The 21924-nt window shown below is 37.4% G+C and overlaps 1 protein-coding gene across 1 annotated transcript in view; it reads left to right on the plus strand.

The window, feature by feature from the left end:
- The window catches only part of LOC149290603 (collagen alpha-1(XVIII) chain-like), a 36704-nt gene extending 14987 nt beyond the window's left edge, over positions 1-21717 (plus strand). The window contains exons 7-41 of the mRNA XM_089488411.1: positions 637-663; positions 760-942; positions 1078-1104; positions 1743-1805; positions 2173-2253; positions 2647-2700; positions 5207-5365; positions 6203-6256; positions 6744-6788; positions 8024-8164; positions 8796-8849; positions 9118-9135; positions 9316-9360; positions 9825-9887; positions 10330-10365; positions 10848-10931; positions 11040-11069; positions 12100-12126; positions 12234-12296; positions 13017-13091; positions 13865-13900; positions 14016-14060; positions 14210-14284; positions 14670-14714; positions 15953-15995; positions 16210-16281; positions 17371-17414; positions 17880-17981; positions 18082-18235; positions 18449-18522; positions 18839-19003; positions 19916-20236; positions 20322-20519; positions 20619-20734; positions 21504-21717. Of these exons, the coding sequence (XP_089344537.1) occupies positions 637-663; positions 760-942; positions 1078-1104; positions 1743-1805; positions 2173-2253; positions 2647-2700; positions 5207-5365; positions 6203-6256; positions 6744-6788; positions 8024-8164; positions 8796-8849; positions 9118-9135; positions 9316-9360; positions 9825-9887; positions 10330-10365; positions 10848-10931; positions 11040-11069; positions 12100-12126; positions 12234-12296; positions 13017-13091; positions 13865-13900; positions 14016-14060; positions 14210-14284; positions 14670-14714; positions 15953-15995; positions 16210-16281; positions 17371-17414; positions 17880-17981; positions 18082-18235; positions 18449-18522; positions 18839-19003; positions 19916-20236; positions 20322-20519; positions 20619-20734; positions 21504-21717 (3033 nt within the window). The remainder of the gene's footprint in view (positions 1-636; positions 664-759; positions 943-1077; positions 1105-1742; positions 1806-2172; positions 2254-2646; positions 2701-5206; positions 5366-6202; positions 6257-6743; positions 6789-8023; positions 8165-8795; positions 8850-9117; positions 9136-9315; positions 9361-9824; positions 9888-10329; positions 10366-10847; positions 10932-11039; positions 11070-12099; positions 12127-12233; positions 12297-13016; positions 13092-13864; positions 13901-14015; positions 14061-14209; positions 14285-14669; positions 14715-15952; positions 15996-16209; positions 16282-17370; positions 17415-17879; positions 17982-18081; positions 18236-18448; positions 18523-18838; positions 19004-19915; positions 20237-20321; positions 20520-20618; positions 20735-21503) is intronic.
- The last annotated feature ends 207 nt before the right edge of the window (positions 21718-21924 follow it).

Raw genomic sequence — 21924 nt, forward strand, 5'->3', positions numbered from 1 at the left:
TAGTCCATAAATACTAACTCCACATTATGTTCTTAAGATATTTTATATTTACTCATAAAATAAGATCCTTATTTACATCCAATCCATACCCATCACAGATGAGAAATACATAGTTATAAAACTAAACCAAAATAATACAAATACAACTAATTAGTTACATGATTTACTTTAGGCTCTGGGGATTGAGAATGTGTACTTGGTGCTATAGATATAGCATTGAAAACTAAATAAATGGGGAAAATTCAGCTTCTGCCGGGGAACTTCGCTGGAAGGAACATGTAAATAGTCGTTTCTGAAACTTAGCGGCAATGTTGTCTCTATACACACTTAATAAAGTTGAATCTGACATACCAGGATGGATATTTCTATGAATATACTTATTTAAACAGATGTTCTAATCTGTCCCTAGTCTATGAGGTCTTGGACATCATAAGGTATAACTAGTTAAACTTAATGGATTATATCCATGAATATCTTGTAGACTTTAGGCAGGATGACACAAAATGTACCTGGTTTTAGTAAATATGAAAAATGTTAATATCAAATCAGCTAAGTATTGTTTTGTGAATCCTTCTGATATCAACAATACATTGTTGCTTGATATAAAACACAAACATTAAATTTGTTTTTTTACAGGGTGCAAAAGGAGAATTTGGAGTAAAGGTTGGTGCATTTTATTGACTTTATTTCTTTGTCCGGTTTGTACTGGTTGTTTAGGTCTGTCTGGAATGGATTATCATGTTCCCTTACATCTTTTAGGGTGACCCAGGCTTTGGATATCCTGGATCTAAGGGTCAGAAGGGAGACCCTGGAGTTCAGGGCCCTCCAGGACCACCAGGACCATTGCTAGTCCAGGATAATGATGGAAGTACACTGCAACAAGTCAAGGGACCTCCTGGTCCTCCAGGTCCACCAGGGTCTCCTGGAAATGATGGAGAACCAGTAAGATATATATTAAAATAATTACAAATGAGTAACATTATAAATGTTTAAGCTATGATCTAACAAACTGCAAAATTTTGAGAACTGTTTGAATAAAAAAGCAACTTTGGTAATTGTCATCTCTGTTGTTATCAGGGTGATCCAGGAGAGGATGGAAAAGCTGTAAGTCTGTTTTATTTTATTTGTCTTTATCAAGGTTCACAGTCTACTACCACCAAAATAATTCATGCCATCTTTACTTCCTTTCTTACCTATTCCTCCTTCAATCTACATTTTACCTACATTTTACCTACAATCTGCATTCTAGCCTCCCAGCATGCAATGAAGGGTACGTGTAAGGCGCCAATCTAGTGCAAACTGGTGAAAGTGGGGAAATTAACAGGAATATTTTTGGTGCCCAATCCCAGCTCCCCAAAAGTGAAAGTGTATGAGCCAGGGCCAAGTCGGCTTCAAATCCTTGCCTTGGGCCCTGGGCCCTGGCTCAGTTTGTGCTGTGCACCTGCAAGTTCACCCATCTCTGTTGACTAGTAGAATAATCTCAATAATATGTATGCAAAGCATAGAACAGGGTACATCTCCTTAACGTAATTTAATATGTTTGAATAAAAGTGATTTTAAAATTCAATTAAGTAAAACACTAATATCTTTTTAATGTTAGATGTGATGTTTTTTTTGTCCAGTGTAGGATTTAGAAGTGCTCACCTTTTCCTATCAACACATAGATAATTCCTAATGCATTCACTAAATATTACTTGTGAGGACAATATATCTTTGTTTAATCTTTTATTATTAATCTACAGGGTGAAGTTGGACCTCAGGGCTTTCCAGGGACCCCAGGAGACCCTGGGCAGAAGGGAGAGAAAGTAAGTAGTTATTCTATCTATATTAAAGGTACATATGCTATATCCTGTCTTAAGCCCAGCCTAAACAGTAATCATGTTAATTGATTTTAGGATAAAAAATGTAGTTTTTAAATGGTGTTGTCTTTAGAAACAGTAAGTCTGGCTTCTTTCAGGAATATCTCTGTAGTTTGTAGCCTCTACGGCGATATTCCTGTGCATTAATTATCTTTTGTGCAAACATCAGAAGGAGCAAAGCCGTAAACTGAGGTTTAGATTTAGTCTTAGTAGAAAGGATGTTAACAGAACAACTGACATCCCTGGCAAGTGGAAAATATTATTATTAGTAGTATTATTATTATTATTGTTTGATAGAAATGTTCATTTTCAGGGCGATGCTGGTATTGGAATGAGAGGACCTCCAGGGCTACCTGGACCCCCAGGACCCCCATCTTCCAAAATGGACAAACTGGTAGGTTTCTTGATTTAACGTGAGGAATAATTCCAAAGTGAGAATAACTTCTAAATAAATACATTATTTTTAATTTGTATATCACATAGCATATATTCTGCACTGGATCTGATGACGTCCTGTAATTCACATGATCTTAAACTATTTAATGTCCAAAGGATTTTGCAAACACACGCAATAACTATATAGAATTTAGAATATTACCCTTTAGCTGTTGCTAAAAGTCTTAGAATGTAGTCTTGATTAATCTTAGTATATTAGAATATTGGCTGTATTTAGCAACTCTGAAATACTTTTTATAATGATCAACCTGTGCAGGATTACAATGTCTCTAATATTATTGGTTTTGCCTTGGCAGCAATTTACCAACTATATTTTGCTTTGGTTTTTCAGACATTCATTGACATGGAGGGTTCTGGATACAGTGGGGACTTGGAGAACTTGAAGGTGAGCGTAAATAGAACATTCAACAGCGATGTATCCAAGATAACAGCAATGATACCACTTGCACTACTCAATCCTATTTACTTTTAGTAACTTTAACATTGGGAAGTGCAGAAACATAATCTATTTTACTATTCTTATTACGATTATTTGCTGACATAACCAATAACATCTAAAGGTTATGTTTCACTGTACAGAATATGTAAAGATAATGTATCAGTGTCCACTGTTCAGGAATGCTGGTAGCCATTAACCTTGTGTTTTGTTTGCTCTACCATATAGCATTATGCAGGTCCAGCTGATATCAGCATCTATTAAAAAACACATACCTGTATCATATATTGGAATGAAAAAAAATACACAAGCTTTACATATTTCACAAATGTTATGGAAAAGAAACAGCAGCAATGTTATACTTAGCTGTAATGTATGGGCAGTCATAGTTAAGGTGTTTTGCTGTTGAAGACTTGACATTCTATTACAACCATTTGGAAATAACTTTATTTTAGCCTCTTGGTGAATACGTTCTAACAAATAGATGGAGACAAAATGCCATTTTATTTGCACAAACTGCATATTTGATACATGTGTTTATATTATTAAGACATTTCATAAGTAGATAGGATCCCTTATTTGTTACTGCGCATTATATACATTAATTCCATCTGTAAGTTCATTTTTCTGAGAGAAACATAAACATCGACGTCAGATAAGAACAATTTGCCTACCATTTTTTCCTTGGTCCAGTCCCATAGTCAGGATAGCTTTATGTCTATCCCATGCATGTTGAAATTCCCTTTAAATTAGCCTCCACTACTTGAGCTGGGAGACTGTTCTATTTATCTAGCACTTTCTCAGTAAAGTAGAACTTCCTTACATTAGATCGAAGCCCCTGACTCTCGAGTTTAGACTATGATCTCATGTTCTGTTTCCCGCCTGTATTTTGTTAAATCCCATAAGTATTTCAATGTTTCTATTACATATCCCCTCTCGCTTCTTCCCTCCAAGCTACACATGTTAAGATCCCAAAGTAGTAGTTTTCCTCTGAGCTGTATTGAATGTGTCAATATGGGGTCTCCAGAGCTGCACACAATACTCTAGGCGAGGCCTTACCAGAGATCTATAAAGTGGCAGGACCGCTTCCCGCTACTAATGCCGTTTGCTATACAACCGAGCACAGAGCTATTATCTTTACTCATTCAGTGGTGTATGTGACTTGTCACAGGCTAGTGGGCTAGTGGAATGTTTCAAAACATGATTGTGAGGAAATTCACAGGCCGTAGAACCTTGGATAGCCATTAGCTATAGTGTCACGAGTGCACATTCACATGCTCTATGGCGAGAAGTTCAACACATAAATAAATTCACTACTAACTTATTAACTTTAGAAGGACAGGGCGTGAACAATGAGCTGCAAGCAGACCATTACATCTTTATAAATAAGGCTTTCCTTGCTGTGGCAATCCGATGTAACAGTGTGTACCCCCAATATTAGTATCCACAGTCAAAGTGGGTGTGTGATACACAGGATTAACAATCCAGTTACCAAAGTACGACAACAAATCACAGAATCACAGAAATAGTTTAAACTGTCGCCGATAAAAGGCAACAAAGCTTGATAAAGCCTTTTAGTTGTAATACGTCTATATGTTTTTTCACATTGAATCAGCATATCTGAAATTAGTAGAGTAACTCTCACACGGTCACTCCAGTTTGCAGATCCAGTGACATATCCCAGACCCCGGAACCACTGACATCTTGCTTCTGCATTATCTTTGAAGTTGATGCTCAGTCCTCTATGTGTAAAAATAGCATTAAAGACTGTCTCATGCGCAGTGTACTAAAAGAATACAATCAGACCTAGGGAAACATTTCAAAACTTTAATATAAGCTTTGTCAAGTTTGTGAGCAAATATTTCCAAACCCATAAGAAAAGGTTTCTTAAATTATATTTATTACCAGGCTAGCCCTATAATAATTTTAAACTGGATCTGCAAAACCTAATTTGCTGAAATAGGGCCAGTATTCAAGATGTGGTAGAGTGATGTGGAAAATTAAAACCGTTCGTTATCATAGGACCAGACATGAGGAGCGGAAGAAAGATTAATCCCATTATCACCGACAAGCACAATGACTCACACTGTTTGATATTTGTACTTAGAGATCCCTGACAAGTGCCTGGTTCCACTCCACTCACGGGGGAGCTGCTTAAAGCAGAAAAATAGATGTCTGCAGAAAAATATACACAACAGCTTTGCACAAGTATCAGAGAAAGGGCAAGTGAATTTAATCATTAAAGTGAAAAAGGGCTTAGACCAGGTGTACTGACTGTTACAGACTGTGTACAGGTGTACAGGCTGTTATGCAGGGATGTGTTCATAGGCCAATTTAGGGATCCATGTAGATTGGACTGATGCATGCAGATAGGTATTCAGGCTACTTTCTCTCTTTCTGAATATGTGGCCTTCTTATGTCTATTCCTGCATCACTGACCTCTGCACTTTTACAGGGACCACCAGGTTTGCCTGGCCCCCCTGGGCCACCTGGCGTACCTGGATTACCAGGAGTGCCCGGAACATTTGGTGGAAATACTACAGGATTGCCTGGACCCCCTGGGCTGCCTGGTAATCCAGGAAATGATGGACTCCCAGGACCCCCTGGACCACCGGTAATGTGTTGGACGATCCTTTGTGTGTGATTGCTGAAAAGTTTTAAATGTACAGCATTAGACCTTTTCTCTCAGGCTGTTTACAACAATGTCAGGTTATCATTATTTAACTAGCCACTAGATTTTTTAACTAGCCATGTCTTAAGTGAAATCCCTGCTTGAACACATGTAACAAAGGTAATATTTCAGTTTAGTATGACCATGAGAACAGGTTTCAAAAAATACATTATATATTATATTTAAAGCGACAGTAGATTTACTCAAAGTGTTATTACAATGAAGGTAAGGATAACATGAACAGATGGGTACTCACCTAGTGTATTATCTCATCAGAGTTGGACCTTTTTATAGCCATTTATAACCTTTCAACAAACAGACAGATTCTTAGATCCACATGACCATCCCTTGGTGTCCTTTGTAAAAGTGGCAGCTCCCAATTGGTACTGATAATCGGGCAGCCAACGGATGAAGCGCAGCTCAGACTTCGTGCCCCGTGCCACTGGAGCCTTGTCATCTCTCGGCGTGCAAAGCAATGGCAGAAGAATGTGGCTTGCCAGTACTTCAATAGTTTACATACAATTCTGCATGAAACTGTTAATGTAGTAGACATTAAATATTATTGGTCAAAACAGACATATTTGTTTTTATAAAGCCTTGGGTAGCTTAAGCAATATCCAGACAGTCGGTTGCTTGGCAATAGCCAGCTGCTGTAGCATACATGTCTATGTGGCGCCAAGATAATACGCTAGGGGATGAGGATGGTACGAATTTTATATTGTTGTGTAATTGTCATGCAATTGGTATTTTGAATAACTTATACACATATTTACTGATTAGGGTATACCTGGAAAAGATGGAGCTGTGGGTCCACCTGGCCTTGCTGGACAGAGGGTGAGGCATCATATTTGTGTTTTATATTTCTTTGATAAAAGCAGTATTATTAGTTATCATTCATAATATTTCTATTTGTGGAAAACAAAATATGTGTGAAGCTGGTTTTAAGTAGAAAAGGTTTGTAGTCGTTAAAAGGATGAGGATAGAGGGTTTGCCCCCATTTATCTCCCATCATTTTCTCACAGTAGGATCTAAAAAAATAATCTTCTCAGCTTCAGCTGTAATGTAATAGTGTTTGTATCTAAAATAAAGTACATCCTCACGTTGTATTACGTTGATGACCTAATATCTCAAAGTGGATACATTTCAAGGTAATTCAGCAAAAAAAGACATATAATATTAGGTCAACATTTTAAATCCCTGATTTCAACTATCCTGCCATTGCTCTGGAAAGATTAAGTGTTCCTCCACACCCCTTAGCCCACTCTTTTTATGTAATTTTGGCATACAACCAATATTTTAATTATTATTTGTTCTCGCCAAGGGTGAAGATGGAGAGATTGGTCTACCAGGAGTACCTGGAACGAAGGTATGTAGTCTGTCCCTCAGCTACATTTGTATTATTTGAGCCTGAGACTAGCTTAGCGCATCAAAATTTTTTCTTTTCCCTGTCCTTCAGTTATGTCTAAGCTTTCTATGGATTATTTTAGTTTTTCTCGGCTTTATCTTACTGTCTCTTAGAGTTCGTTGCCTCTCTTTCCTTCCAATCTGCGGGAGGTTCTCTCTCATGATGCAGGCTTTCTGTCCCAGGTAACAGGCAGAAGACAGCACGTGATGTGTGGTGCTGCTGTGTATATTTCCCAGCATGCATTACAGGAAGACTGTTGTGTGTGGACTACTTCCTGTATCTTATGTTACTATAATAAAATAAGTATTTGTTGAGTTGTGTATACATACTTACATACACAGGGAAGATATAAACAGCTATAATGAGTTTATTGACTTGCTAGATGTATGCTTTCAAATTGTGGGATAGTGATAAAGGTTTGAAAGTAAGAAATTATCATTTTCTATATAAAATTGTTTACATGCAGCAGTTAAGTGCCTTTTATAAGCATACCTGGGAGCCTTCCCTTGCGGGACGCGGCCAGGACTGCACACTGACGTTGGCGGGCGGTCCCGCTGACAGCAGCGGGAAACACCCCAGTGTAAAGGAAAAATGGGCGGGGAGCGGGGCATCCAAGACCCCGCTCCCGCGACCCGGAGGATTCGGGTCTTGACCCGGAGAACCGGAGGAGCAGCGCTCACCCGACAATCTCCGGGTCAAACCCGGAGAGTTCCCAGGTATGTTCATAAGCCAGCTCAAAAAATCCCTTTGTCATTTTGCCTGCATGCATGGACGACAGACTAATGAGATTTATTTTGTGCCTATTTTATATTGTTTTGCTCTACACCTAGGATGCACTATAAATGTATAATTTTGCATGGTGTATGCATTTATCGTGTTTTAGATTAGCAGCATACACTTTTTTTTCGTGTGTTTGTAATGTCGTCCCTTTGGGTCGGTTTCTTTCTTGTCCTTAAATGTAGGTTTGTTCTTAATTGTTCAAATGACAATGCTGCTCCAAGCACAGGCACTCTTGCTATCATCTGGGTTTGGTGACAATCCAGAGCCGCAGGATCAAAATGTCATGCATTAATCCAAACAACTAATTTTACCCCAAATTCTATATTGTTGACATCCCCCCACATTTTTACACTCGCTTCCATTCCAGCTACATTTATTTTCCTGAATATTTTTTTTTTTAATTTATTCTGAATTAGGGTAGCACTGGGGAACCTGGACTCCTGGGACCGCCTGGCGAACCTGGCTTAGCTGGACTCCCAGGACCTATGGGACCACGTGGGTTACCAGGTCCTCCGGGTCCACCTGGCCCTGCAGGGACAGGAATTCCTGTTGGATTTGTAAGTAGTCGTTACATGATCAAGAACCTTCCAGTTGCCTCTGGGAAATGCTAGTGAGATGGAGACAAAAAGAATAAGGAGGGGTTGGATTTATTTAATAAAGTGTTAAAAAGCAAATGGTGTTAGACACACTGGGAGGCTTCAGCTATCCTTTTCCTTTACTGTTATTTATTGAAATAAATTAAAGCCAATGGATACATTGGTACATTACACAATGGTCATTTTTGCAATACCATTAGAAAAAAACTAAATAATTTCTAAATGGCCTTTATGAAATCGATCACATTTCAGAATCCACAGAGGCAGATATGAAATATTATAATGCTGTGATATTCCACTGTTTTAGTAAGGTCTATTCAAGAAGCCTAGGATTCTGAAATGTCTACAAAATGTTGTAGACTAAAATTGGACAGCTTTGATTGTCGAAAGTAAAGAGGTAACTGGGAAGGATGAAATACATAGAGTAAAAACCTTTAAACCTTGAAAGGTAACGTAAGGAGGGATTTATGAAGAAGAATGATTCACATGAGGAAAGGATTCTGATAATGTGGCTGGTGACATTTTGGAGTAGTAAATCAATTGTAAAGTTAGAATTGTATTCTGTTAGTGACAAATCACTTTTGCTTTTCAGGATGACATGGAAGGCTCTGGAATTGGTTTCATTACCAGAGGTGACGGGTTACCGGTAGGTACTTGTGGATCAGCAGGCATATTTAAAATTACCAGTTAGAGGGTGCACTTAACCATATATATATGACATGAGTCATGTTTTCTGGAGTTACAGTTTTTCTTTTAAACCATATTGGCTCAGAATTGTCCGGAAAAAATATAAGCTGATTTTGTGTTAAATACTCTCGATCAAATGTTTTATATGGTTCTCTGTATTCCATTATAACCTTTATATAACCGTAAACCATTTTTCTTAAAACTTTATTTTTTTCTTCTACTTACAGGGGCTTCCTGGACCTAAGGTCAGAATACTAACTTTTTTGTTTTGTTGGGGGGCTCTATGCGATATTTTGTGTATCATGTGGATTGTGTTGTGCATTGAGTGCACAAATCGTGTGTTTTGCATCATTATGTTTGTTTTGTTTGTTTTTTGTGTAACTGTGCAGTTTTTTGTGTGTTTTATATTGTTGCTCTCTGTACAGGGAGAAGAGGGGAATCCAGGTTTGCCAGGGCTTCCAGGGCAAAAGGTATGTGAGTTTATAACACAGAATCTTACAGCTTAAGGGAAAAACATATTTGTGCTTGTGTATAATGATCAGTTTAAGAACAGAATCTTACAATGAAGAAAACAAATATTATTTAAGTTTTTGGACTTGTAACAATGTCCAATGTTCCGTACACACAGGGGGCTTTTTATTATTAAAGAAATTCTCTTCCTTAGTTTGAATATTGATCCAAATGCCGTTTAGATATATAACCTTTCCCCTATCAATATACATATGTATTTTAACAGCACTTCAGGTAGACTTAGTGAAAATGATTGAAAAAAAAAAATTGTGGGAAGCCATATTGCTGACATACACCGACCGGCATTAGAATTTTGGTTCAAGTGGCACACATATTCTTCAATAAACACATATTTCATTTTATTCAAATAAACTTTTATTTGTTGTTTACCTGTTATCTGGATCCTTAACTTCCTGTTTTGTAGGGTGATCGGGGGATAGCAGGTTTGGATGGAAGACCAGGGTTGGATGGATTCCCAGGTCCTGAGGTCAGTGATTTAAGCAGTCTTACATTTTGGTAAACCGTGATAATAGTGGTATTTTACAGTTATGATCCTACACCAACATGCCACAAGAATATCGATCCTTTATTCTAAATTACAATAAAAACTATTTTTTCTATTTTAAGACAGAATGGATGTATATTAACCACATTTAATAACATCTGTTTAAACTGTTTAACAACATATTTGTTTTACATAAAGCTTATGTAATGTATATATGATGGATCATTATATTAATTATTTTACCAAAAATTCTGTATGCATCGCCATACCATAATGCTACTAATGCAAGTATGGCCCTAGCGTTGTTTTGTCAACTGTACATTTTTGTACTATTAATTTTAATGCACATTAACCCGCTCAGAAATACTGGAAGAAGTGACATTATTACATGATCTTACATCTTCTATGTATTCTTTCCTTGCAGGGCATGAAGGGTGACAAAGGAGAGTCGGGTGAACAGGTAAGTGTGTTCTTTAATGAGAGATTTCCAATTTCAACTGGTCTTTCTACTTCTTAATATGTAGGATTTAGTTATCATTACTGTGTACAATGTATGTCCATGAATATATATTTTAAGATAGCATAACCCAATGTGGACGTGTTATTTAATGTACTAAGATTCACCTCTTTTGGGAAAGCCTTTTATCAGCTTGCAATTAAACACACGTTTGGTGGAACCTTCTTGTAGTTTCCATTTAAAGCATATTGTTTGTACATTTTCAGATTATTTTGGGATTATGTATAAAAAGTGTACATTATAGTGTACATTTTGAAATAGGGCTTCACTGGATCGTTTCATAGGTAAAACATAAACCTTTTATACAAGTGAATCCTTTACTAAATCAGTTTAGCCAAAGCATACTCTAAGTGAAAACTAAGAATGAAAGGTACTGGATGTGTTCTATGCATTATATTACATTTGTTTTTATATTTTGGTTACAGGGACGACCTGGGCGTGATGGAGTGGGACTTCCAGGCCCACCCGGACCTCCTGGTCAAATTGTTTATGTATCATCAGACCAGAAGGTAAGCACATCCTTACATGTGTAATTCATTTTTTTTGTATCCAGCATTGTGTTTGAACCGTCGCATTGATCCTTTGCAGTATTTGCTTAACATTATTTATTTTTTTAGGAGGGAATTTCAGCTGTTTCTGGATCAGATGTAAGTTACTTGATGCATTTTATCCTATAGAGTCTTAGGTTTTGACTTTACATAACGGTTCAATATTTGTGCTAACAGTTGCATTAGGGGACGGTGAAATGTAATTTGCTAATTCAACCACTAGAGGCATTGATTCTACAATTATTTTATTAAAAGTAGAAACATAATATGCTGTATGTTTTTATCTAAAGCTATTTAAAACATGCAGTGGGTTCATATAATAACAACAGTAATTGTGTCAGAGGCTAGTAAAGATACAATGATTTTTGTGTGATAAAAAAAAACATGCATTCTAGAAAGGAATAAACAAAATGTCCTACTTTTTCCTTTTAACATGTGCATTTTGTTGTGTAATTTGTCGTTGCGCCTTTCAGGGCACCCTGAATATGAGATTCAGGGTGCCCTGAAAGGCGCAACGACAAATTACACAACAAAATGCACATGTTCAAAGGAAAAAGTAGGACATTTTGTTTATTCCTTTCTAGAATGCATGTTTTTTTTTATCACACAAAAATCATTGTATCTTTACAATCTTATGATTATTACCCTGGAAAGATATATAACATTTGCTTTTATTTGTGGAAACCAAATGCATGAGGCATTTGGTTTCCACAAATAAAAGCAAATGTTATATATCTTTCCAGGGTAATAATCATAAGATCGGGTTTATTAGCAGTGAACTATCTATGTAGTTTATGAAGTATGACCACTAGGCGGAAGCAGTATATAGCATGTTTATGAAATACCTATAATACCTGGACAAGGGGACTCAAATGTACGCTTCAAAGCATGGAGTGAAGCAGGTCAAAGAAAATGTATGTCAAAGCTTTTTTTATGCACGATGCTAATGACCGTCCTGCTGAAGTAGTATTTTATACCATTAGGTTTTATCCACTTAGGAAATAGGTTAGGAACAGAGCCGTATCTATATAAACAGGTATACAGGAAAGATAATGCTAGATGGACATACCATGCAACTGATTGTGGGAGATTTTAGAATTAAAAATGTATTTATTTATTCACTTTGCAGGGCCGAGAAGGTAAAGCTGGCTTCCCGGTAAGAAAATAAATTCTGGAATCTAATTGCTTTTGTCTGTACTAATCCTAATATACAGACACAAAGCAGGGATTATTTGATTTCCTCACGTTTATGTTGTCTTCTAGGGCCCAATAGGACCCAAAGGAGAGACAGGACCTCAAGGTTTTCCTGGAATTCCAGGGATAAAGGTGAGATGTAGGAGATGTGCCTTAAAGCTGATCTGCCTTGTTTCAAGAAAAAATAAATATAAATCCTTTAACAATTGTGTACCAAATAAATGGCAGAGAAATAACAAATGGAGGTCTTGCAAAGTAGTAGAAGCATTATCAACCAAAATCCTTCAAGAAGATCTCCAATTTAATTCTATGTTTTCGGGAGAAACCCCATGAACAACAATGCATTCCAAAACCCATACCATATGGCTTTATACGGAACCTTTATACTGTACTTGCATGCCCCTGTGTGGCTCTCATGAGTAATCAACATGAAAATAGAAGCAGAACCAGGCAAAATATTGAAAGATGATTTTTAACCTGTTATTATAACGTCACACACAATGCCCTGTGAATGTGGAGTGTGACAAACATCGCCAGCGGTCATGTACAGTATACATCACGGGCAAATGTAGATGTAGGAAAAAGGTGGGGGCAATTTGTTTTGGCCAGCATTAATCAGTAGGGCTCTAAGGATAAGTACTACAAAGAGTGTTTTGCATTCAAAGGTAATATAAGATCTAAACATCAGGAAACAAAGCATATCTGAACTAATTTGATTTGGTTTTATACTAATTGTATATTTAGCTTAACTTTAAATCAGATATGCCAAAATGAAAATGTTTTTATACATATTTTAAAGATTGGTTAATTTGTGTTTATGCATCTTACTTACATTGTGTGTTTTCTTTAAAGGGAGATAAGGGAGAATCTGGAATGCTTTTGGGACCTGATGGTACTCCTCTTGCTGAACTTCCAAAAGGGGAAAAGGTAGGTTATAGTGGGACAAAATTACCTTTTAAATTGTGAAACTGTCATGATTTAGCTGGAGGCTTGAAAGTAGAAGCAAATTTTACTGCTAATGGTCAAAATTGGCAATAGAGGTTTCTGTTTGCCCTTATCTGATCATTGAGAAGTTTTGAGGAGATACAATGTATTCCTGGTGGTCAGAGAAACTGCCAAATCTGCCCTTTGTAGTTCAGAGAATAAAGTCACAACTACCATGTTCTAAGCCAAGGCGAGCATATAACCAACATTTCCCATGTTCCTACTGCTGTTCCTATAGCGTGAAACACGAGTAATTTCAGAGCCAACATTTGCTTCGGATACACAGTGGAGTTCTCGACAAATTAATTGGCTTTTTGGGCCAGGAGACACATTTCCTAAAAAAGAGAAATCGGCAACAGGCTTTGTGGCAGATTATTCAGTAAATGCCCTTTAGGATCCAATGACTTTCACAAAGACACAGATGTCCTTTTGAGACATGGTGAAGACAGTGTTTGCTGTAGTTAGGTAATCTGCCAGATACCTGGTGTGGTTCAAACAGAGGGTTTCTTTTTTTGCTGTGATTGGATATTAAATCTGGCAGGAGGTTGTGAATGTCAGAATTTCTTTAAATGACCAATGTGTTGTATTCTGGACGGCAGTGCCTTAGTTCTACCCACTTCATCTTAAAGAAAGGCCATTGTTTATATATATATATATATATATATATATATATATATATATATATGTAAATATAATAGTCTGTATTTTCTTCAAAGGGCGACATAGGACCAAGAGGCCCTATGGGACCTGAGGTGAGTACTGTAACACAACCTAATTGAATACATATTAATATGACGTAAGGGGTGTGCCACAAGAATGGTTTATTGGGCTTAATCAATTCTAAAAAGAAAATATTCCCTCTGACAGGGTCCACGTGGACAAAAAGGAGAGATTGGTTTCCCTGGGAGATCTGTGAGTATAATATCTTTAATACCTGCTCCGTTGTCTTGGATATATGTTGCAAAATGTTTTATCCCTATGTATATTCTTTCATTGATCGATTTCCTCTCTGGTGCTTTCCATATGTAACTATCTTCTCCTGTGTCATGTTCTTTCTCAAGGGTCGCCCTGGTATGAACGGACTAAAAGGAGAGAAGGGTGATCCTGCTGACCCTAGCAGTATGTTTGGACTCATGGTAAGTTCACAATGAAAAATGTATTTAAAAAAAAACAAAAAACTTTTCTATAACAGCAGAAGAACAGTAATGGCAAACCAATGTGTTTCTTATCGTGCAATTATGTATTATGTAAGGATAGCTATGTGTACAAGTGTTTTCCTTATATAATATTTTTTCAGAGCCATCAGGCTATATGTCACTTTGGTGAAAGTTGTAGATTCTGAGATCATAACAAGAAGGTGCATTGTTTTTGTAGCCAACGACATCACAATATAATTATGTAAGGTTTATTTTATTTATTTATGTTGGTAAAATGTGGACTGGTATATAATTTCAAACGGAGCTATTAAATGTTTATGTACATAACATGCAGTTCAGTATGTTTCTTTTTTTGGCTATGTAGGGTCCTCCAGGCCCACCTGGCCCACCTGGTCCTCCTGGGAATACTGTAAGTATTAAATACATGTGTATGTATATATATATATATTTATATATATATATATATATATATATATATATATACATATATATACATATACATATTTTATAGCCATGTCTTGCACAGTCCTCTGGCTTTTTAAAGTGATGCTGCATGCAACGTTACCACAGTGAAATCACCAGAAAATATGTTTAGTTAGGAGAATATGCAATACCATTTATCGCTAAAGCAGAATTGTTTTCGTATTTAGGTTAATTTAAACATCAATTTAGTTATTATAGTTCTTATGTTAATACTATACTGTATTATCATATACAACACTGAATGTAGTGCTTGCGAGCAGGGCTCAATGTACCTAATGTATTGGTTTGTTTTGTCTTACCCTTTGAACCTATATACTGTAAGAAGCACTGCCTAAATTCAATGCACTATATAAATAATATACAATATTTATTTATTTTTGTCAGACTCTTTAAGGTAAACCCACGAGTAAGTGCCATGAAAGTATATTTAGTCCGTGGACCCTAAGTGCCTTTGCATTCATTGCCAGGCTTTTGCTCTATTAAGAAATCTTGGTTATTAGGTTATTGCAGGCAGGCATGTGATATGTATACACAGCCGGAGAATCTCAACACAACCACCTAGTATGCCTTCAGCCAGGGACTGACACATTTAGTGTGGATCTAGAAGCCGAATGTAGGCGCCAGTCTTGATTTTCATAATCTCCCCTCTCCCACCTGTCTTCTAAAGTCTTCCTATGCCCCCTTAATAATATTTTTATATGTGTGTGTGTGTATGTAAATAATACCCAAAAATAATAAATATGTCCCATTCTAAAGCTAATTTATAAAGATAAGGGTTTATAAAAAAATATACATTCATTTTCTGGCCGCTATATATTAATGATAATCCATCTATTTAAAAAAAGGTCATTAGTGAAAACTTTATCCATTTAGTAAACTTAACGTATTGGTAATCAAGTTAATAATTAATTGATACATATTATATTGCTAAATAAATTGATAAATACATGAAATTAGTTTTATCTTACCCTTCATGTGAGCACCAAAACTTTTAAATTCATATAAACAGACAGATATGGCCCATATATGCACATGAAGTATGGATGAGAATGTGTACAGGTGTATGTAATATATATGTGCTCGTATAATAAGCAAAAGCAATGTGCATCATATATGTAAATACAGGTATCTGCGATAGTTTCTCATACATCGTCTGCATTTTAGGTTTATGGAGAGGGAAATGTCCAAGGTCCTCAAGGATATCCAGGTAAATGTTGACAGAGGGGTCAATACACTGCCCTCATCATTTACCTTCAATGTACAATCCCTACTTCCTTGCACCTACTCTTAACCTTAATGGCTTTCCTTGTTTTATTTTTCCAACACCTCATTTTTCCTTTCACTCTCATTTTTCACACAAGCTCTCTCCATTTCTCTTCACACTTTGTTTAATCTGAAACTTTTATTTTTAACTCTATTAGGTCAAAAGGGAGAGAGAGGATTTCCTGGAACAAAAGGTGACCAAGGTGACCCCGGCCCAGCTGGCCCACCAGGTAAATGCCTAAAAGCCCAATATTGTCACTATGAATGGGTCATAATGTTTGTTATTTGTTAAAAATGTTTGTTTGTGGTATCTTATCACAGTAGGCAAGTAGCATGGGAACTCTCCCAGGTGAATAGTTTGTTGAGTGGATGTTAAAATAGCTGAATGGGTAAGACAATGGTTGATTGACAGGAAGGTTGTAGTTAACGATGTATATTCAGAGGAAGGTCTTGTTACTGGTGGTGTACCTCAGGGATCATTACTGGGACCCATACTTTTCAACATTTTTATTACCAATATTACAAAAAGTTTCAAAGGTAAGGTATGTATTTTTGCAAAATAATACAAGTCTGCAACAGGGTAGACATTGCTTGCGGAACACGTCAAATTAAAAGAATGATTGAGAGTGTTGCAGTGTGATGTTGATGAATTTAAAATAATGCCAAATTCCAAAGGCAAAATATAGCGTTGGGGGCACTTTTATGTCAACGACAAAAGGAAAGAGAAACTTGGCAGTAATTATTAGTTAAAGGTAAGCAGGTAATGCAGTAAAGCGTCTGGAGGAAAACAAGCAGGTTGCTGGGTTGTATAGCGAGAGGCATTCCTAGCAGGAGGAGAGAGGTGGTTCTGCCACTTTACAAATCTCTGGTCAGAGTATTGTGGACCGTTCTTATATGGACAGAGTTCAGAAGAGGGAAACATAAATGGTGAATGGTTTGGTGGATAAAAATCCTCAATAAAGCTATACCAATGTATATAGAAGGGTGGGAGATAAGTGGAACACTTTTCCCAGCAGAAGTAGTATAGGCTATTACAGTGAATGGGACAGGCATGAAGCTATATTGAGTCTAAGACAAGACCAAGAATTGATTAAGGTCTGAGCCTTTACATCAGGGAAAAATGGGCAGACATGGTGGATTGTATGGTTCTTCTCTGCCATCAATGACACATGACTTTTTACCGTGCTTTGTACTGTTATTTGTTAGGTTTGGGATTTTTTTACCCTTTATGTGTTGGATAGGAAACAATTGACTGGCTTTATTTTTCAAATATAAGCATCATTTGCATATTGTATAATACAAATGTTCATTTACTACAGGTGTCTTCCCTTATGATCTGAGTACATTTGCATCCAGATTGAGGGTAAGTGTTCCATGTAGGCATTTTACGGCAAAATTACTGCACACTCTTTATGTCTAGTTGCGTTAACCTCAATTGTTAAAGCTGGTGTTCCACTTTGATTTAGTTGAACTCTAGTAATATTAAGCAAGTAAACTTTTCATTTCCCTGAATCTTTGCAAAAAAGCACCATAGATCAGTTTTGTTTGGGAATAACCTACTAGTGCCTCATTCTGTGTCACATGACATTTAAGTCTCCCCGGCCAAAACATTTGAACGAGGCATAATTTTAATAAAAACTATTTCTGGCAAATATTTGGGCATTCAGCTACACTTGGGATGATGTTTCTAATGATGAAGTTTGTTGTAAAAGTGTTACATTTAGCAGAGTAGATTGAACAGCACTTTTAAATATTGTAAAGGTATTGGGCATTTTCCACAAGGGTTATGATGGCTTATTGTATAACATAATATTTTGTTTAATCATAGGAAGAAGCTTTACTTAAAGGCGAAAAGGGTGAGCCTGGAGGTGATCCCTATGGTCAGGGACGACCAGGGCCTCCTGGAAACCCTGGATATCCAGGTTTGCCGGTAAGAGTACCAAATGTACCTTAGATAAATATAACAGACATTAACAGAATGTCTCCATCTAGACATCTACCTCTCCCAAACATAATGTACCATATTTTAGGGTGCCAAAGGAGAAAGCATTCAAGGCCCTCCAGGGCCACCCGGCCCTCAGGGACCTCCTGGAATTGGATACGAAGGAAGACAAGGTCAACAGGGACCACCAGGCCCTCCTGGTCCTCCTGGGCTCCCATCATTCCCTGGCCCCCACAGACAAAGTAAGTATGGCAGGAGGGCACACGAAGCACTCAGTAGCACCATATAGAGGCATGGCATATCATTGTAAATTATGTAAAATAATTGATGTATTATGTTTTTCTCAGTGTATCAAGCAGTTTATTTTTTTAACAGTAATGTTTTAGTAGGACACTTATGCACATTTATAATATTACATGGCAAAAGGCAACTGTGTTTTTTTTTGCATTTTACAGATATTAATATTCCCGGACCTCCTGGGCCACCAGGCCCACCGGGGCCTCCAGGAACATCAGGAGGATCATCTGGGGTAAGAAAGATGAAATGACTGTAGAGTATGATGATCATGATGACCAGGGCCAGCCCTAGGTCTTCTACTGCCCCATCTATAATGTGAAGGGGGTGACTTACAATACTAGCACTTAATAGTATTTAATAGTACTTGCGGCATATACAGTTTTGTATTTTTGATTATTCATTTGTGTGTGACATACGTTTTTAAACTTTTTAAAATATAGACCTTGACAAGGTTGTGCATAGACCTACCTTCTACTAGATGGAAAGCGTGCTTTTTAGTGTGTTCTGTACCCCTTCCCTAAAGGTGTGAATGTCTGTACCTTGGTTAGGTTACTGTCCTGCAAACGTATCAAACAATGCTGAACATGGCCCAAAGGATGCAGGAAGGGACCATTGTGCTTGTACTTGAGCGTACAGAGCTATATGTGAGAGTGAGAGACGGATTTAGAAGAATTATTGTGAGTATTGAAGAACTCTACTTTAAAACTAATGGGGTAAATCTAAGATAATTTGTTAGCTCCATGTATATGGGTCATTATTTTATACTATAAGGATCTGCTTTTGTCAAATTATAACTATTGTTGTATTTTCTATCCTGGGATAGTAAGGGGAGAGTGGTAAACTGTATAGTCCAGACCTGGTGAGCTAAAGTTCTCAAGACACTTTTAAGACCACAGTTCTCCTGAGTATCATTGGAGTTGTAGTAACAACCTTTGGAAGATCTCTGTTGCCCAGTACTGATTAAACCTGAGCATGCATCCTAGTACTCAAATCAGTGAATCAAAATAACATGCCTGACATTTACTATGATCTCTTACCAGCTCCCCCGTCTGCAAAGGTGATGTTATCAGTTTTAATTAAACAGTTTCTATCACTTCACTTGATGGTCATTTCCATTCTTTTTTATTTATATTACCCTTAATCAGTTAGGTCTAATAGTTAATTCTGTCACCCAAAATGTACCCCCCGTGTTATAAAGAGAACTACAGAATGCTGATAATGTTGCCTTGTTAGTATAGAAGTAAACAAACCAACCCAGCACTGGCTTTATACAGAAGTGAAACTGTTTTGTCAGGATTGTTAAGGCATGTTTTTAAAAAATGCTACAATAAACGTGGTCAGGGGAACTTTTTTATCCGACCAACATGCATTATAACAGCATCTGTATAAAAAATATTACTGGAGAGAGGTCAATCACCAAAAAGCTGTTAACATACTTCTGTTGGCAAAGTAATATTTTGATATACAGAACTTTTTGGGGATATGTGACACTGTTTTCTAATTTTGCAGCTTGAAGCGAAGGACCGATTTGCATCACCAGGGCTTGTAAGTTGACTATGTTTATTCTTCTGTCTGTTTTCAAAATAACCCGTGATTGTAAAATAACAGTAATATGTCTTCTTCAGGGAAATGAAGTTGCTGTGGAACAGCCACCTGTTATTCAGTATCCACCCAGCAGGGAATCTGGGTACTATCAGAATCCACAAAGTAATGCAGAACCAAATATCCCACCCCCTGAGAGATCTTGGAACGAGCCACAATACCCAGAACCACCAAGAGTGGAACCACAATACCCAGAACCACCAAGAGTGGAACCACAATACCCAGAACCACCAAGAGTGGAACCACAGTATCCAGAGCCACCACCTCAGATTCCCCAAAGACAACCAGAGCAAGAGAGAAATCATCCCTCTCATGTCCACACACACCAGGAATACCAGGCTGCGGTGAGCTAAAATATAAAGATGTAATTAAAAAAAAAGAGGTATTTTCTTAGACTATGCGTGACATATTTTTTTCCTGGCGGTTTAGCTGCACCTAGTGGCTCTCAATGCTCCTTTGAGTGGCAGCATGCGATCCATCCGAGGTGTGGACTTCCAGTGTTTTGAGCAAGCACGCAAAGCTGGTCTTCACGGAACATACAGAGCATTCCTCTCCTCACGTCTTCAAGACCTGTACAGCATTGTACGCAGAGCTGATCGAGCATCTGTGCCAATTGTCAATCTCAGGGTGAGTGTGGCATGTGACTTATTCAGGCCTGCTTTAATAATATCTAAATTGCTGACAGAGTTATTGAGTAACTGATAAATGGGTCTACTTTTTGCACAGGATGAGAAATTGTTTGACAACTGGGAGGTCTTGTTTTCTGGCTCTGAGGCGCAGATGAATCCAGGTTCTCGTATACTGTCGTTTGATGGAAGGGATGTTGCTCTGGACTCTACTTGGTAGGCTCATCTTAGTAAATATTAAGGAAATAGATGCCTTGAAATGTTGTTCCATATCAATGGTATTTACAGGGTGCTTGTGCAGTACCCCAGTTATTCTGAATTATTAGGTTTTTTGAACTAATCATGTCTGTGCGATACCAAGAGGTAACTGTAGCATTATTTCACATTGAAACACTGCTTTTGACAATACACGACGGAATTCCTTAAAAATAAGGCATGAGTGGGCACCAAAGGTACACATCCAAGGCCCAAAGGAACTAAAGCAATCCTCTATTCTATTTGATGGCACTTCGCTATAGATTATGTCAGTATAACATTTATCAGGCTTCAGCAACAGGCAGCTTGTGAGTTATTGTGAGTGCTTTGGTTACCATTGTACAATCACAGAATTTGGGAAAACATAGAATGGTAAGTAAATAAAATGTTTAAAGCATATCGTTAATCCCCAGTGTGAACCTCTTCAAATTGATTTGCATTTTCCAGTAGGTCTTGGAGTAGTGCTATATTTCATAAGTAGCTCTTACGTGAGAGTCCCTGACCTTTGCTTTTCCCACTCTGTTTGAAACCAACATTGCAGGTGTAAACAACAGATTAAGTGTTAAATATTTTCTTGAAAGTGTGTAAGAATAAAAATTTTTCTATTCTATTCTATTTACAAACCCTACTTAATTACTGATTAACTTATTCCTTTAAGGCATACATACGTTCCAGAGCAATCATTCTTAAACTTAGTATAATGTATAATGACCAGAACGTTCTCTTCTAGGCCACAGAAGATGATATGGCATGGGTCTGATGCCAAGGGTCGTCGTTTGACTGAGAGTTACTGTGAAACCTGGCGCACAGATGTAAATGCAGTGACTGGCCAGGCTTCGTCTCTACGCAGCGGGAAGCTCCTAGAACAGCGTCCACAAAGCTGTGACAAGAACTTCATTGTCTTGTGTATCGAAAACAGCTTCATGTCTTCCGTCCAGAAATAAGAGCACGATAACCAGCTTGAAGGATGCTCATTTTGACAGAGACTGCACACAGACTTTACAAGATTCCCTCTTTTGTCCAGAGACCAAAGAGTGTCTGAAGCTGCTCACAACTGAACTCTTTAGTGCAGTTTACTGTCCTAGTTTTCCTGAGGGGTTATATCACGTTGATACACTGTGTGAGCTATTCCCTGCCTTGTCTCAAAACTA

This window comes from Sceloporus occidentalis, unplaced genomic scaffold (genome assembly GCF_023333645.1).
Source record: "Sceloporus occidentalis isolate IW3139 unplaced genomic scaffold, rSceOcc1.0.p SCAF_38, whole genome shotgun sequence".
Lineage (NCBI taxonomy): Eukaryota > Metazoa > Chordata > Lepidosauria > Squamata > Phrynosomatidae > Sceloporus > Sceloporus occidentalis.